Source organism: Neopelma chrysocephalum, unplaced genomic scaffold, assembly GCF_003984885.1.
Source record: "Neopelma chrysocephalum unplaced genomic scaffold, ASM398488v2 Primary Assembly neopelma1_143, whole genome shotgun sequence".
Lineage (NCBI taxonomy): Eukaryota > Metazoa > Chordata > Aves > Passeriformes > Pipridae > Neopelma > Neopelma chrysocephalum.
In genome coordinates, this window is record NW_020897805.1 from 4,119,901 (window position 1) to 4,135,861 (window position 15,961).

Here is a 15,961-nt window from a genome sequence, read left to right on the forward strand (position 1 = left end):
TTTAGAGAAGAAAACCCAGTGTGACAAGAGAAAGAAAACCTGCAGTTTGCTGTTAAATGCTTTCATTGTCATATTCAGAAGCTATCCTAATAGCGGCTACAATCTCATACTGTCTTTTTCCCTAAATCTGAAAAGTAGACTATCTCTAATACACTGGTTGGTACCTAGTGCCCTGTGCTATCTAATGGGCTGAATTACAGTGCTAAGAAAACTAACAATTCTCCTTCCTTTCCTCTTGCTCTGCTCAAATGTTTCTGGTTTTATTATCCTCAGAAGCCTTACTGAAGATTTCACATTAATTTATCAAGACTACTAAGAATACTGATATAAAGCTATTTCCTGTAAGAATCTTGCTCTTTAAAGTATCTCGAAATCTCAGGACATGATCAAAATATGTTTCTGAAGTATGAATCCTCTCACATTAAAAAGTAACAAAATAGACATTTACATAAGCAATTTAATGAGGGAAAGACATGGCACAAAGTCAATGTGTCTATTGGTTTTAATATTTCCCATTTTTATCTACTGAAGCTGCAGAACTTGCAATCTTTGAGGGGTAGGAGAATGTACTTAAAAAAGTAATTTTTCATCTGTAAAAAATAAACCCACAGTTAGGTAGCATCATAAAATATAGGAGTGTTTTTGTCACTTAAATGAAATGTGTGACCTTATGATAAAAGCTACCACCTTTGATAGTCGAAGTTTATCAGAACACATTATTTTCTTTAAACCCGGTTTATAGCTGAAGAGTTTATTCCTTCCATTGCCTTGATCTGAGTGGATCTTCTACTATCCTGAACTCCATAAAAAATATTATCTTTTTTTCCTGGAAAATTCTCCTTTTCTTTCCCAGCACTGCTCTCCCATCTCAGAAAGACTTGTGAAAGATTTCACAGTAATATAAAAAAAAAAAAATCTGATACTGTTCTTATTCCCATGGTTTACAACACAACTACCAATGGTAGCAACAGTCAGAAGGCTAACATATAATACCACCCATTATTCAAATAATTTAATTCTATAAACTTGTTAAAAACAGGTCTAAGATAAAATAGTGACATAACACTGAACTATTCCTGTTGTTCATGTTGGTTGTAGTGAAGTTGTAAGACAGGATCAAGAAGTGAAATGTGCTATTTGATACCTGCTGGGTTGCAGCTTGGTTATTGTTGCATATTAGCACTGCATAAAGGCAGGATATAAATTTGAGATTACATGATGCAAATTTGCAAGGCTGAGAGATGTAAATATATACCATTATTATGGTTATCAGTGAGCTTTCACCTTTTCAAACCTTACCTTCATGCCTCGTTTAAGGGAGTCATGGGAAATGATCATACTGAAATTATTTTACCAGTTTTGGTTTGAAAAATGCTCCCTTCTAGATCTGTCATCACTTTTCTTTTGGTTTCTGTGAGAAAGTTCACAGTTTCAGCTCGTGAAAGGGCAGCACTACAATGGCAGGGGCAATACAAATTCATCCTGAGTGGCACACTAGCAGAAATGTGTATGCACATTTAAGTGGATGTGGCTTAGTGGGTGGATGAGGAGATAAATGTGCACAGCCATTGTTCATATACTTAGAATATTATATCCAACTTCAGGAAAAAAGACAGGAGGTTTCCTCCTCAACTTCAGATAAATAATCTCATTAGGCTTCTGGAAACGTATGCCAAAGAGCTCACTTTTTTTCTGTGTCATTTAGCTGGGTTTTGACAGTCTCTGAGCAAGTTTTATGGTTTGGTTGGGAATTATTTAAGATCCTCGATCAAAAAAAATCCTCAGGCTTACGAAATTCTCCTTGGCAACACACTGAAAACCCAGTGTCCTCTGATGCCTCTGATTCTTATGTGATCAGGGACACTAATGATAATGACCCTTTGCTGAGTATGCTACTTGTCTAGAGGCCTATGTCAACTACACCACTACATACAGAGTGGACAGGGACAAACTATTTGTTTGCTCTTCAGGCCCCTTGGGCCCTGTCATATGCTATTTGTTCTTGCATTAAGAGGTAGTTTGACTCAGCTGGGCTGACATTTCCTTCAAGTCAGTGTATTCCACTCATGCAGTAGCAGCTAGAAAAGCATTAAGTATGGACTTGAGCCTCAGCAACAATCCTTTTAAGTGGCTTTTTTGATTCATATCCAGGCCTTTCACAATTTTACTGGTCATTCTGAATCCAAAATGACATACTTTTTTTAAAACTAGCTTTGCTATTTGATATTCAGGCAACATAGCCTCCTTATAGTTAGTGTGGCTGCTCATCAATAATAAGCATCAAAACCTGCAACTGAGATGAGCAGGTGACTGATATTGCTGTATGACACCAGAGGCATCAATTGGTTCTACTTTTCTTCTCTGTCTCATGAAGGAGACCTGATATGTGATTAATCTGTCATTCACAGCTTTTCTTCCTTTTGCTTCCCTTTACATTTTACTTTTTATTGTAATAGGATGTCCTTGTGTTCACATCTCAACAGAAGTAGCCATTTTTTCCTGCTGGAGTTTAAGTTTTTTTAAGAAGTATCCATGTTCTTTGCTGATGTAAGACAGGTAAAAATAACCATTACAATGCAGAGTATTTTTCTGGTTAATTTGCATTTGTAGCTACTGTTGCAATTTGAAATATTTGTTTTTTATTGATTAGACTCTTCTAGTATTGCATCAGTGTGATTCTGCTCATGTCATTTGATGTGATGCAGGATTCAGTTAGAACACTGACTTTCTAAATGTGAATCTAGACCATCTGTGATGTACACAAAGAGCATTTTTATGTCAATCATCTATTTATATCAGTAATTTTTTGTAATTTAGAGTCATCAAAAAGATGACATTAAAAACATGCCTCCAATCTATTTATCTGGTTCGCATTTGGTAATACAGCTTTCTACTTACGTGTGAGTAAATCTCAAAAACTCCCATTTTCTGACCAGGTCACACCACTTGTCATGATGTCCCAGGGAATTCCTATGATACAGTTTCTATCCTCTGTTCTATTTCAGGGATAGCAGAAGTCATAATATTTTATCCCATAGCATAATACCTTCTTCCCTGATTTGACCTAGTCACTGTGGGAATCTAAAATCTATGCGGCATTTTCAACATTATCTTAACTGTAGAGATGCTCAGAATGTGATTCAAGTCACAATTCAGATTAAAATTTTTTAAATGAACTTCTCATATATTTGTCCTTTTCATGCTCCAGACTTCTTGTCTTCCATCACCCCTCTAGATCCAGGACCATAGCTGAGGAAAAATTTGCAAAGTAGCCATCTGTTTCAAGGCAGGTGGGACAGGGTCAAAACTGACTTTGAAAAGTAGCTTTTAAAGTAAATTTAGGAAAAAACTTGCAAAGATAAATATCAGCTACAGACATGACAGATTTACCTCTTGGGTACTTCTAGCTGCTATACACTAAAGATTTCCGGGCAGGAAAGCAAGTACCTGTCACTTTAGGTAATTTACGAGGATACAAAATAGCAGATAATACAGTCCACCTTTGTTTATTGGAAAGAAGAAAAGAGTTCGACCATTACAAACAAAGCTTAACAGAGCTCTCTTCTGATTCAATCCATGTTGTCTTATTTAGCACCTTGAACCAAAGTTAAGTCAGTGTAGATAAAAAGTAAAATGAAGAGACAGTTGGGTCTGGGGAGCGGCTGAGGGTGCAAACACAGGGCTGGAGAATAAATTTAGCAGCAGTGAAGAAGAGGAAGAAAACAATGTCTGGATTTGGAAGCCTGGCAAGTTCTCCACTCAATGCTCAACCTGTGTTTAGCAATTCTGATATGCTACTGAGCAGACAGCTCAGGCTCAGGACGACTACTCTCCCTCAGTCCCTCTTCAGCAGGCAATGAAAGCAGGCTCTACTTTGAAAATCTTCCCCCATCATGCAAACTGACACAGGCATGCTTTTCAAAAACCCACAGCCAATCTGTTGATCATTACTTATTTACAAAGGCCTTCGGGCAGAAAGTCCTGTAAAAACCATACTTGATACGGTATACACTAGCTTTTTCTGCTTGTGGAAAAAAGTACCCCTAAGGCTACCTCAAACCATCACTTTCTATTGCACATAAAATGTACCGTGTAACACTAAAGTATTTAATATATATGGTATAATATATCTACAGGAAAGGCATTTGTGTAGAAGTATGTTACCCTGTATTTGGTAATTTGATGTTTTGCTGAAGGCTATGACTTGAAAAAGCCTGCACCTAGTACAGAGGACCTGTCATCTCAGTACCCAAGAGCCAATAGAATAAAGAAGTACCCTTAAGCAGCAAAACTTTGACACAGCTTTGAAGCATATGAAAACAGTATAACTCCCCAGAATTATTATTACTCAAGATCAAAGAAATGAGGCATACTTTACATAGCAAACAGGGACAGTGTGCAGCTCCAAATGTTTCAGCTCTTTCTCTCTTTCTCCCCCTCTCTTTCTTTTTACTTCTACTTCCCCAAAATTAGGGTTTGGGGGAAGGTGAGGGGGGAAATCTCCTACATGTTTAAATTTTAAGCAGTTAAAACTATTAACACCAGATAAGAGGACTGTCCAAAGGTAAGTAAATTGAAAACGATGCTAGCATGACAACTGGCACCATAAAAATGAGAAGTTTGCCAGTATGCTCATTTTATTCTTCCTCATAAACTGTAAACAAGCATGTAAATCAGTGTCATATGGGCAAGGCTGAACTAACAGGAAGTCAGAGAGCTTTTAATGATACATTTAACAGAAATAGATGGTAAATAGGAAAAAAAAAGCCACAGCTGGGTGCATTTTCTTCTGTGAATCAATCTCACTTTTGGTTCTATAGTCTAAACAGAGATGAGGACGACTTGTAGAAGTTACGTCCTTGAATATGCCCTACATTGCAGAAACAATAAACAAATATGGATGTTTCTGTAACTGGCCAAAGAAAATTCCAGTCTAGTGACTTAAATACAAAGAGAAATATCACCTAGCTGTATCCAGAATCATTAAAGGAACAAAATAATTGTCAATAATAAAAGTACTGAAGGATTTTATATATGGAAAGAATTACACATTTGTATCCATTTTTTTTCACTTGAGCAGTCACAGTTACACACACACATAAATCTCAAATTGCATGAATGTGTCTGTTTACATGTATCAATAAGTTTACATTTTTCTGTATATAGACACACACACACACACACACAGTGGAAAATCTCTGCTATAGTATTTATGGATACAATTATGGACTGAGGTTCTAGCCTGACTGCCTAAGATATGCAAAACCAAAGCAGGAACAGCCTCCTTGCAGAAAACTCTATGTCTACAATGTGATCCTATTCTGACTGACTTGAGCAGGTAAAAGGTGAAGCACAGTGAGATAGAATGAAAATGCCATATTCTTTTAATAGATTCCAATTTCTTTTTGCAGTTCTCATTTTAACAAATCTCTTAGAGGTAATTTGTCCTGTGGAAGGAAACTACATAGTTATGCAAAGGAGTACTGTTGTAAAATAATGTACACATAGCAACAGGGGAAAAATATCACTAACAAGATGATGTTTTCATCACCCACTTTTAGAGTATATACTACCTTCTTAAAAATCCCTGTATTTCATAATTAATGTGCTTTTAGCTTGACTAAAACTGCGTTAGTTTTGAACTTTGCTTTGGCAAGTACATATATTATTAGACTTTTTTATCAGTCTAAATCAATTAACTGAAATTTGATTTCAATCGACAGGATAAAAGGAAGGTAATATTCAGGTTCATTTTTGATTGTGATGATACATCTCACATATGGCCTTAAGTACAGAAAACAGTACTCAGAGGGAATCCAACAAAAAGAGAATTGCCTGAGGCAAACTAACCACATGAGTTCCCCTGATTGGTTAGTGCTATCATTAGTGCCACTGCTGTTTAAGAACTACACATGGACAGGACAGGGTGACAGCTAAGACTTTAAAGCCTATGTATTTTTCAAACAGCTTTTCAAACTGTTTTTCATGACAGAATTTTTTTTCAGCTCTATCATTAACTGCTGACAAGCTGACAGAATAAATACTTCAGCCTTTCAGAAACCATCTAACAATCTTTTTTTTCACCCCCCTCCACTTATTTTTGATGTGGGGGGAGGAGAAGTGGAAGGAAGGAAGAAAGCAGATGAAGATATGGGTTTCTTACAGTCTTACCTCATCAGCTTGGGTGAGGAGTTGGGTGAATTTCTCATGCCTCCGTTTCGCTGCTTTTTTTTGGGTGATAGTGTCGACGGCTGCTCATCTTCAACTGGAAATATAAGGAACTTATGAGATTAAGTACTGCTCTAAGTGCAATGTGAAATACAACTGAAGTAGCAAAGAACACACACTCTATGTCCATTCACGCACTGATACTTCACTGCTAACATAGGCCCAACAGTAATAAAAATCAAATACATGTTAGTCGAAGAGATTGGTTTGAAAGAGAAGCAGGGAAGAATATCAGGGTTTTGAACATAGGCGTTCAAATTGGTTTCATACTTCAAAAACAAAGGGGGGGAACCACATTCGGGTTATTCTTAGAGTTATTATCAGTTAATCTGCGCTACAGAAAAATAGAATTAGTGCTCTGCTATATTTCCAGACAGATAAAGTACTATTTGAAATATCAACATAACAGCTGCCAGCCTGCTTTTGCTAATGAACTAGACACCAGTTGGTTCTTGCTCCTCACATGCCAAACAACAGAGTCTTCATGAAGAGATGTAAAATATTCAATGCCTTGATGTTCAATGATTCAGTTCGTCGGGAATGTGAACGCAGCCTGCCATTGTGCACAGATCTCCAGCACAAGTCAGACCTCATCGCTCTACCCTTCTCACAAAAGGGAGTTTTAACAGGAGTGAACAGAATGAGGTTGAATGGAAGTGGGGAGACAATACCTGTATAACAGAGGATGCATGTGTTATGCAATCTTTTAATGAGGATGACGTGCATTTTCAATGACAGATCAATTTCTAGAATTAAAATCATGTACAGTTGCCAGTCATAAACTACTCTTGGATAACTTATGTCACAATATGTATTGCTTACACAAGTGCAGTTTCCTAAGAAGTCATCTATAAGAATTAACCAACATCTTTATTATTTCAAGATTATATAACTGCACTTGAAAATCTGCATGTAAACTTTACATGTGCTATCAAAGGGAATAATCTCATGCCTGCTTTCTCAAATTCACACTAATGTTGATCTATTCTAATAGAGAGAAGGAAAAATATTTTTTTTTCATTCTAGTATTAACTGAAAAATATTCTAGAAGACAATATAACTGATGCCTAGGAAGCTGTTTAAAGCTAAAAGAAAAGACATTAGTAGTAGTAGCAGTAGTACCTGTATTAAAAGAGCTTAGTACACATTAGCAGTGCACAAGCAGAGGCTGAGAAAAAAATACTATTTGCAACAAGCTACATAGGAAAAACAACAAAACCTGGTTATCTGTCACCTGCCCTAGACTTATCTTGGAAAAAATAAAGCTACAGCCTTCTGCTATAACCCTTTTCTGACACAATTTTATTAGAGACTGCATTCTAGCCTCCCATGTCTCTCTGTTGGCCCAAGCCTGTTATGGAACTTCATTTTGCCTTGGTCAAGACCAAAAAATTGGACCCTGAAAAGACAGATGTGCTCTCTTTTTGTATGACCTGGCATCACCAAGCACAAGGGATTCACAACAAAAGAAAGCATTGCAAAGGGAAAACAAAAAAACCCAACCAAACAAAGCTAATCCCAAAATAAATGTCCCAAAGAGTGCTACAAAAATAATATTTAGATCAGAACAAGGACTGTCTAATAATGATTTGTTCGCTAACTTAACTTTCTCCTCTTCTAGGGCAGCATCCCCAAAGACAAAGGCATTTTCTTCTCCTTTGACTTTTCTTTTTTCCCAGATCAGAGTCCTGCAGTGTAAATGCTTGTTGATGATCAGTCAAGTGCCATTCTTTGTTTGGCTGAGAGATAACAAAGCCCACAGAAAATTCTCAAAAATATACAAATTAAAATTTTTATTCTGGGGCAGTTTGTTCATATTAAACTAGAGCACTTCAGTATTTAGCTATGTGTACCATGAAGTGAATATGCACAGAATTAGTTTATTGGTAGTATCTTTGTATTTCTGATTGAAAAAAAGTGTAGTGTTTGTGTGTTTCAGAACATGCTCTGCAAAACACTCTTGGAAATGGCCTAGTCTTTTTGAAACTTCTCTAAAAAAAGTTATTCATATGCTATTCCACACAGACAATAGGTTTCAAGATATACACTGTGCTTTCTTTTTCTGTATCAGATATAAATATTCAGTTCCAATCTGATGAATCCACCACTTAGAAGATCAAAGGAACAAGAATCACGCAAAAATGTTCCTTCTGGAAACCAACAAATTATCTGGTTTGCTCTCTTGGTAGTAAAAATTCTAAATTTTACTTAATTTAATCTGCTACCATGGAGTTACAGAATGTCTGTCAAGAGATGCAATATGCCACCACAAGGGTATTGTCATACTATTTTAACAGTCTAAGGAAGATACATCAAGACCATGTGCAAAATTTTACATTAACATAAGTCAACTGTAGATATTATTGCAAGAAATATTCCTATGAACAAGAGAAAACAGTATTAAAAAAGAGTACTTTTCCAAGTTTTCAGCTAGCTAATAAGACTCCTGTCTGATCCTTTTAAATTCTGAAAGTTGGTACAATAAGAGGCTTTTGCACTTCATAGTCTAACATTTGTGTTCTCCAGTGTTGCCAGGTGATACTAACCTGCCACTCAATTAAAAACAAAGTCTTACTGTAATCATCCAGAATACCCCTTTCTAGAAGTACATTTCTAGCAGTCTGTACTTATTTTTGGTATTGCATCTGCAATAAGTAAGCTCCTTTTTAGGATATGTGCTTGTCATATTTAAACTATGTCACTGTCACCAATTGCCTGGAAAGCCCAAGGTTAATGTGGCTCACTAGTTAACACCTGTTAGCAAAGCCTTCTGAGGAATCTCAATTTGTTGCTAAAGCAATGCCTTGCTCAAGCAACGAAGTCATATATTCTCATTGTAGCAATGAAAGGAGATCTATCTTTATCATATCACATAAAACCAAGATTTTGCTTTTTGTTGAAATCTCTGTGCAGAGTTTACAGGGCTTCTGTATTTTAGAAACACATAAGAATGGGGGAAGGGAATCCACGAATTTGAAAGATGTGAATAGTATATAATGGACACCATTACCTATGGCTTGGTTTCCAAAAATTTTGAAATGATAACTCACAAGTGGTTTCTTAGTAGTAAGTAGGATATAAAAAATATTTAATTATTATTCTTCAAATACTCTTATCATTCTGCATATTTAAAGAAATAGATCTAGTAAAATTTTTAGTAAAGTAATTAAATATAACTTTAGTTTCATGGTTCCTGTGTCTGCATTAATTTAAAAGGGAGTCTTAAATTTGCTTGTTCTTATGAAAGACAACCATATTTGAATAATGGGCTGTGATATATGACAACTCAACTCTGATATTGTATGTTTGCTTTTGTTAATGAGTCCCTATTTTTTACTATTTTTCATGTCTTTATACTACAGGATTTGTATTAAATACAGCCATATTATATTATGCAGACTTTCTTTACCAGCTTTCATGAAAATTGCAAATATGTTCAAGAATTGGGACACAGAATTTCATAGATTCAAGAGCTTGTTTGCACATCCCTAAGTATAACACTTAATGTACTGTTGTATCAACCTTCAGTTCACTTGTTCTAATAACAGTTTTGCAGTTCAGGAAGACTCAGTGCTACAAAAATGTCAGGCAAGTCTAATGAGGCTTCAGATGCTCCAGTTTGTGGTGGAGTTTAATTTAAAGTTACACCGATGTTTTAACATGTTTGCTTACTCTTGAGTAAAGAGTGTTCATTACTTCAATGACATAACCTCCAGACAATATTCCATGAATTGGTTTAAGATGTGCTGGTAATTTTAACAGCCTTAATGTGGAGTTGAACATCTGTAACAACATATTACTTGACTTCTTTCATTTCATTTCTAAAGCAAAATAAAGGGAATGCCTTTCAAAACAGTGGACAAGTTCATAACTTTTTTCGTTGTTATTTTTTTACTGTTTTTAAAATAAAACTGCCCCCTTCACTGCCTCTTCCAGGTCACTAGCAGAACAGTTTACAGACATTTTTTAAAAGCCCCCAAAATACTGAAATTTGAAATAACATCTATGTTATTGAACATCACATCAGCTGGAATACCCAGTAAATTCATTCTGCCTAGGATGTAAATGCTTCAGAGCAAATAAATCCTTTAAAAGGTAAAGCACAAACCACCCAGAAACATTAGTTGACTAGCTATCTCAATTAACTTATTAATCACCACATCTGGAGAAACCCACATCTGTAAGCACTTAAGAGAGCATTAGTAATGTCATAGGCACATGGAAAACAGACTGCAAAACCATGCACAAACCGATCTGTATTGCCTTATGCATCCAACTACTGGGCTACCTACGGAGATCTTGGTTCAACCCAGGCTTTTGGGAGTGGCAGCGGTATTTTACAGGTAAGCTGAGTGCCCTTTGCAATCTACAGTACGTAGATTTTCCTTGTTCGACAGAACTCAGTAAGTTAAGGTGCAGCAGCGAGGGGTTGTTGGGTAGGAAGAGGCTCCCTTTACGGTTATTAACAAGTGGAACAGGTTCCGGGATTCCTTCAGTGGACTTGGCATCAACCAATGCATTAGTAGTTGCATTCTTGAATTGATATGAGCATTTTGGGTAACTTGATCTAGCTGCATTCTTTACTTCTAAATAATAAGAAAAGATTTAAATTAATTTCTTTGTATTAAAAATTATTTCAAACTACAGGCATGAATCAGTTTTGATATTACGTGGAAATACAGATGTTAAAGCCTAAAGCAGCAGTTCCAAAAGCAGAAACAGAGGTTTATACCTGCAGCTTTCTTAAGGTTGTCTTTTTTTTCTATTCTAAAAATGTCTTTTTATAAAAGAATACTTATAAAAGGATTATTCCACAATATTATCACCTTTAAGCAATAATCTCATCCTAGAGTAAGTATGTCTGAGGCAACACTTATTTCCCACATGTTGATAAAGGCTTAGAGATTTACTAGGTGTGGAAGATGTTTATTTCTTTGAAAGTACTGAAAATGACAGGGGAGGTAGAGCACTCCGCTGCTATTAAAATAAATAAGGAATCATAGAAAACGTAAGGTCAACACTTCAAAATTGTGCAGGCATACTTATGGAATTAAACGGATGTTTAGGTATCTACATTAAAAGTGTTGGCTATTCAGCAGTGCTGCATACCATAAATTTCTGAAGGTCATACATAGCACCTCTGTAAAGAAAATTAAAAAATCTGATTTCCTAAATATGGAGTTATCTGTGATTCTTAGTCTTCCATTGCTAATATATCAAAGCTAATTAAACACATAACCCTCCTTCCCCCCAACAAATGGCACCCTCTGTAAAAAACAGTAAAAAAAATGTTTTTCTGGTAAAAATATGCAATAAAGATTTTCTTTGAATGCTTGTTTCATTCTGAATGAGTATAGTATAGAGAAGAAGGTGTATTATTGAGCCAGTAAGATCTTATATTTGGTTATGTATTATGAAGTAAGGAGGTTAGATGGCGAGTAGTTGGTGGACTGATAAATCTGCAGCATTATTTCCATATGTTTCAATTGTCTTAAAGATTGTATGGAGAATATTGAGCAGTCAGTGGCTCCAAAGTAATTGAGGAGGTCGGCATGTTTTTTGGCATCTTTGTCTAGTTTACCACCAGCTAGAAACACCATCTGGTAACAGGGAAGATAAGTAAATAGCACCCCCATGCATGCCATTTTTCTTCAAGCACAAAATCTGTCTCTCTCGCAAAAAAAGTGGGTCTATGGGAATTACAGGAGTCATTTGAAGGTACTTTTTAACAAGGTTCAACTCGTTAGTGATAAAGCATCCATTCTAATTCAGTGACCTCTGAATTGATGGCTTGCAACTACTCTGACTGAGGCAGATAGAAAAATCAGTGAGGAAAGAACTAGACTCTGATTCACAATGTTACTTTGCTTTTTACTAATAGTAGTAACATTTAAAGTATATACTTTAAATAACAATAATGAATACTCATCACAGTCCACATATATTTTACATCATCAGAGGAGAGTATATATCTTTGATTAGGAAAACTGCCACAAAAAACCCACTGTGAATAATATTGGATACACTACTTGAAAATTACTGATTTTACCTCAGTTTCTGAGGTTTTGTCAAATTTTGTACTTCTATTTTTTATATTCCTCTGGTGAAACAATTTTCAGATGATAAAATATATCTGCAGAGACCTATCTCCCTACACAAGTCACTGGTCAAGCATGTATTTGAAGATATGCATCAATTTGGTTCTATTTTTAAAGTATAGATAGTAATATTGGCAATAACCTTCAAAAATCTACACGCCTGCATCAAAGTATCTTCACATGCAATGGAAGAAGACCAAAACTTAGTAAGCTTATCCACCCCCAACCAAGTTGTTTCAGAAAAATCATAATCTTTTTACAGCCTCTTCTGGAGTTCACTAAGTGATGGTTTCAGATACTAGACCTCACTATTAAGCAATAACTTTCTGTAAAAATGTACATCTTCTGGAATATAAGACATAAGCAAGATTTCCCAAGATTTTCTCTTTGCAGTGGCACAGCATGAGCCAGAACAAAAATACTTGTCTTTTGGTAATGGCTTCATATCTGGAGTTTGGCATCATATTTAACAGTCCCACATGATCTTGTTCAGCATGAAGGCAGACTGAGCTGCTTAAAACATAACCTACTTCCCCTTATTTCCAACAGTGTGGACAGGTACTATTACTGAAAAGCAAAACACTGAGCATGGGGATAACAAGTTGCCTTTTTTTGTTCGGTCAAATTATTCCAGATTTAAAAATTCTAACTATTGGTTTCATTCCATGACTTCTAGCTTCTTGCCTCTGACAAGAGCTCAGCTACTTCAGATGAAAGTCAAAGAAGCCCCGTAGTGGATAACTGTGAAATATCTTGTACACAGGACAAGTTTCTTTCTTTTACCAAGAGTTTATGGCTCATGTCTTTTTACTCCATCTTGAAAAGCAAGGATTATACTATAATATCTAAATATCTCATCTTTCATAGAGATAATAATCTCTTTCTCGGTTCCTTCTACAATTATATATTTCTTACCACAGAAGAATAAAACTGGTTACCCAGTGTATATGTTACTGTCAAGTTGTGCATGCACACTGTGCCCCAAAGACAGGCATGTCAGGATACACAGTAAACTACATCTGCAAGCACAGTGCTTTCAGAGTAAAGCAGTATTATACAATTAGGTGAGAAACACAGGCCAGCACTGTCACTTCACCAGATACATACTATAATGTGCAGAACCTAAACCACTTAAATAGCACCCTGTTGTTCAGCAAAGGCAGTTGATTTTTATTAATAATTTCTTTAAAATCTAATTGGGTTCTTGCACCACTATGTGGGCTGATTTCCACAGAAAACATATTTGGGAAATGAAGACCGCTGTTAGTTATACGAAACTAAATACATCCTTACATATTGTCACTGCCTCTCTAGGTTTGGTAATCAAACTGTCTGGATTGGGGTAATTTGTTGCACAATGTCAAACCACAGCCTCCAAGTCCACAAGGGTTCTCTTCCAAGTATATGATGAGTTTAGCACCAGCAAGTCTACTGAAAGAGAACTGTTTTTCTACTCATAGTTAGATTAATTTCTTTTTATGCAATATGACATATGACTTTATTTTCAACGCAAACGATCACAGGATGAGTGTGCTGCCTGCACTGTTTATTCTGCCCAAGTTCCTTAGAACTGTTCAGGACACTTGCCATGTATCCATAAGGTATTATTATTGTACCTAAGAATAGAGACACTTACTGGTCATTTTGAGAGCAAATTTTCAACTGCTTTCCAAGAATGGTAAACAGTAAGGAACAGGATGAGAGTAGAGTAAGGATAAGACATTCCATTTTCTGTAGTATTTTCTAATTGTACCCTGGGTGAACACTACCTACTTTTAGTAAATGCTGTATAGAACTTGCCCAAGAAACCTGTTACCATTAGAGAGATAAAATCATGTCTATAAGAGGTGAGATATTAATGCAATTGTAAAGGTATTTTGATATTCTTATTCCTTACCCCCACCCTCAGGAACTCCCTTTCAAGCTCAATGAATACACACTTGCCTACAGACTGCATTAGAGAATCATGCCTGTTTCTATTTCTATACATTTTATTTATTATAATGAAGATAATTTGAATTGCAATCTGCAACTCCCTGAACATTTTTAAAACAACCAATGTAGTTAATCTAATGCCTATGGCAATCTCTATTTATTCCTTGTGAGCATACACTTGCCATAACTTAAAACTGGGCTGAGCTTTAATTTAAATGTAACAAGGCAGAATACCAGTACAGTGCTTTCAACAAAATGGCTGAAACTGGCTTCAGCATGATTTGCCTGGAAGGGAAGATGAAAATGTGTTTTAAAGGAGAAAAAATATCCTGACCAAAACCAGACATTCTAAACAACCACCACCGATACCCACTCCTCCTTTCCTCCCCCATCTCTATCAGCTGCTAGGCTTTCAGCACTGTTTTTCGCCAGACACTAGCACAGTGTTTTCCTTCATAGTCAGCCATCAGCCAGAGCTGTCACTTGCAGATACTTCATTTTTGTTTCAGTCTAATTCATGCTGCACCCCCTTAATCTCTGTAGTGAGTAATGCATTGTCACTGTGTAGATATGCCAGATCCAGCACTAGAAGTACAGAGAGTGTTTCTAACAGTTAAACTATCTTGGTTTGAAGAAATATTTTATTTCTTCCCCCAACTTAACTGTTCTCTTTCTCCTAAACATTTTCCCAGCTGACCTCCAAAGGAGCAGTCACCATTCTGCGATCTGGCTCAGCTTTCACAGGGTGGGGGGTGAAGACAAGCTGCAGCCCTGTATTATTAAATGCAAATAATCAATATGTTGATTGAGCTTTTGGCTACCAGAGTTCTTTTGATGGGAGTGACAGTGAGCATGACTTCCCTCATTCAATGACAAGTCTGTTTAGACTTTGCTACCTACCACTTTGTGAATCAGGCAACTGAAAATACCCACAGCAATTCCTCCAAACTGTCAGCTATTGCTGTGATTCCACCCAGCACCCCCTGTACAAGACAACAGATTAACCATTAGGCTAGATATGTTGAAAATATACAGCTTCAACCTTTCCCCAGCTAGCTCAGAGCGATGTATAGATGATTATTTCAACCGTCAGCTGCCGCATAGACTTAAACCCCTGCACAATAACTCCTGGATTCATCTGCCCCTTGTCAAACTTACACAGCTTTAGTTTGAGCATACATAGTGTGGCAGTTTCACTGCGGATCTAGAATAATCCAGACGGCTGCTGTCTCTTTGTTAACAGGAAGCTAAACTGATGAGTTTGTAATGCATTTCTTATCAAAGGTAGTTTCAGAAAAGAAAATGTGCCAAATCAGTTGGGGTTGGAGTTTAGCATAGTATTAAAATATGGTTTAATCAGAACATTTGTTATTTGCTAGGAAAAACCCCAAACATTATTCACCCCTTTTAAAAATCACTTTATGCCAATGAACTATTTAGTTTACAAATTTACTTGATTTTTTTGGTGGTAACAGATGTAATGAAATCATTGACTAGAAACTGCAATATAATGGCGCTTGATGAGACACAAGAATGTTAATTTTAGAAACTGCAGAGCTGTTTTAGCTTAGTGTCTGAAATTGTAATTCAAATGAAACAGAATTGCTGTTTGGGTTTCTATGTGCATTACAAACTTAGGGAAATGCATTTCATTGTGGCTTTTAATACAAAGAGAAAAGAAATATGCTGCATATCTCCAC

At 36.2% G+C, this 15,961-nt stretch overlaps 1 protein-coding gene across 40 annotated transcripts in view; it reads right to left on the minus strand.

Annotated features, from left to right (window-relative positions):
* Nucleotides 1-15,961, minus strand: part of KCNMA1 (potassium calcium-activated channel subfamily M alpha 1) — a 468,160-nt gene that overhangs the window by 65,099 nt on the left and 387,100 nt on the right. For 39 of the 40 annotated variants that reach the window (XM_027700116.1, XM_027700105.1, XM_027700104.1 and 36 more), the window contains one exon: nt 6,172-6,265. In XM_027700116.1, the coding sequence (XP_027555917.1) occupies nt 6,172-6,265 (94 nt within the window). Of the gene's footprint in view, nt 1-6,171; nt 6,266-10,520; nt 10,815-15,961 lie in introns of all 40 variants that reach the window. The other variant, XM_027700092.1, reaches the window with a different exon arrangement.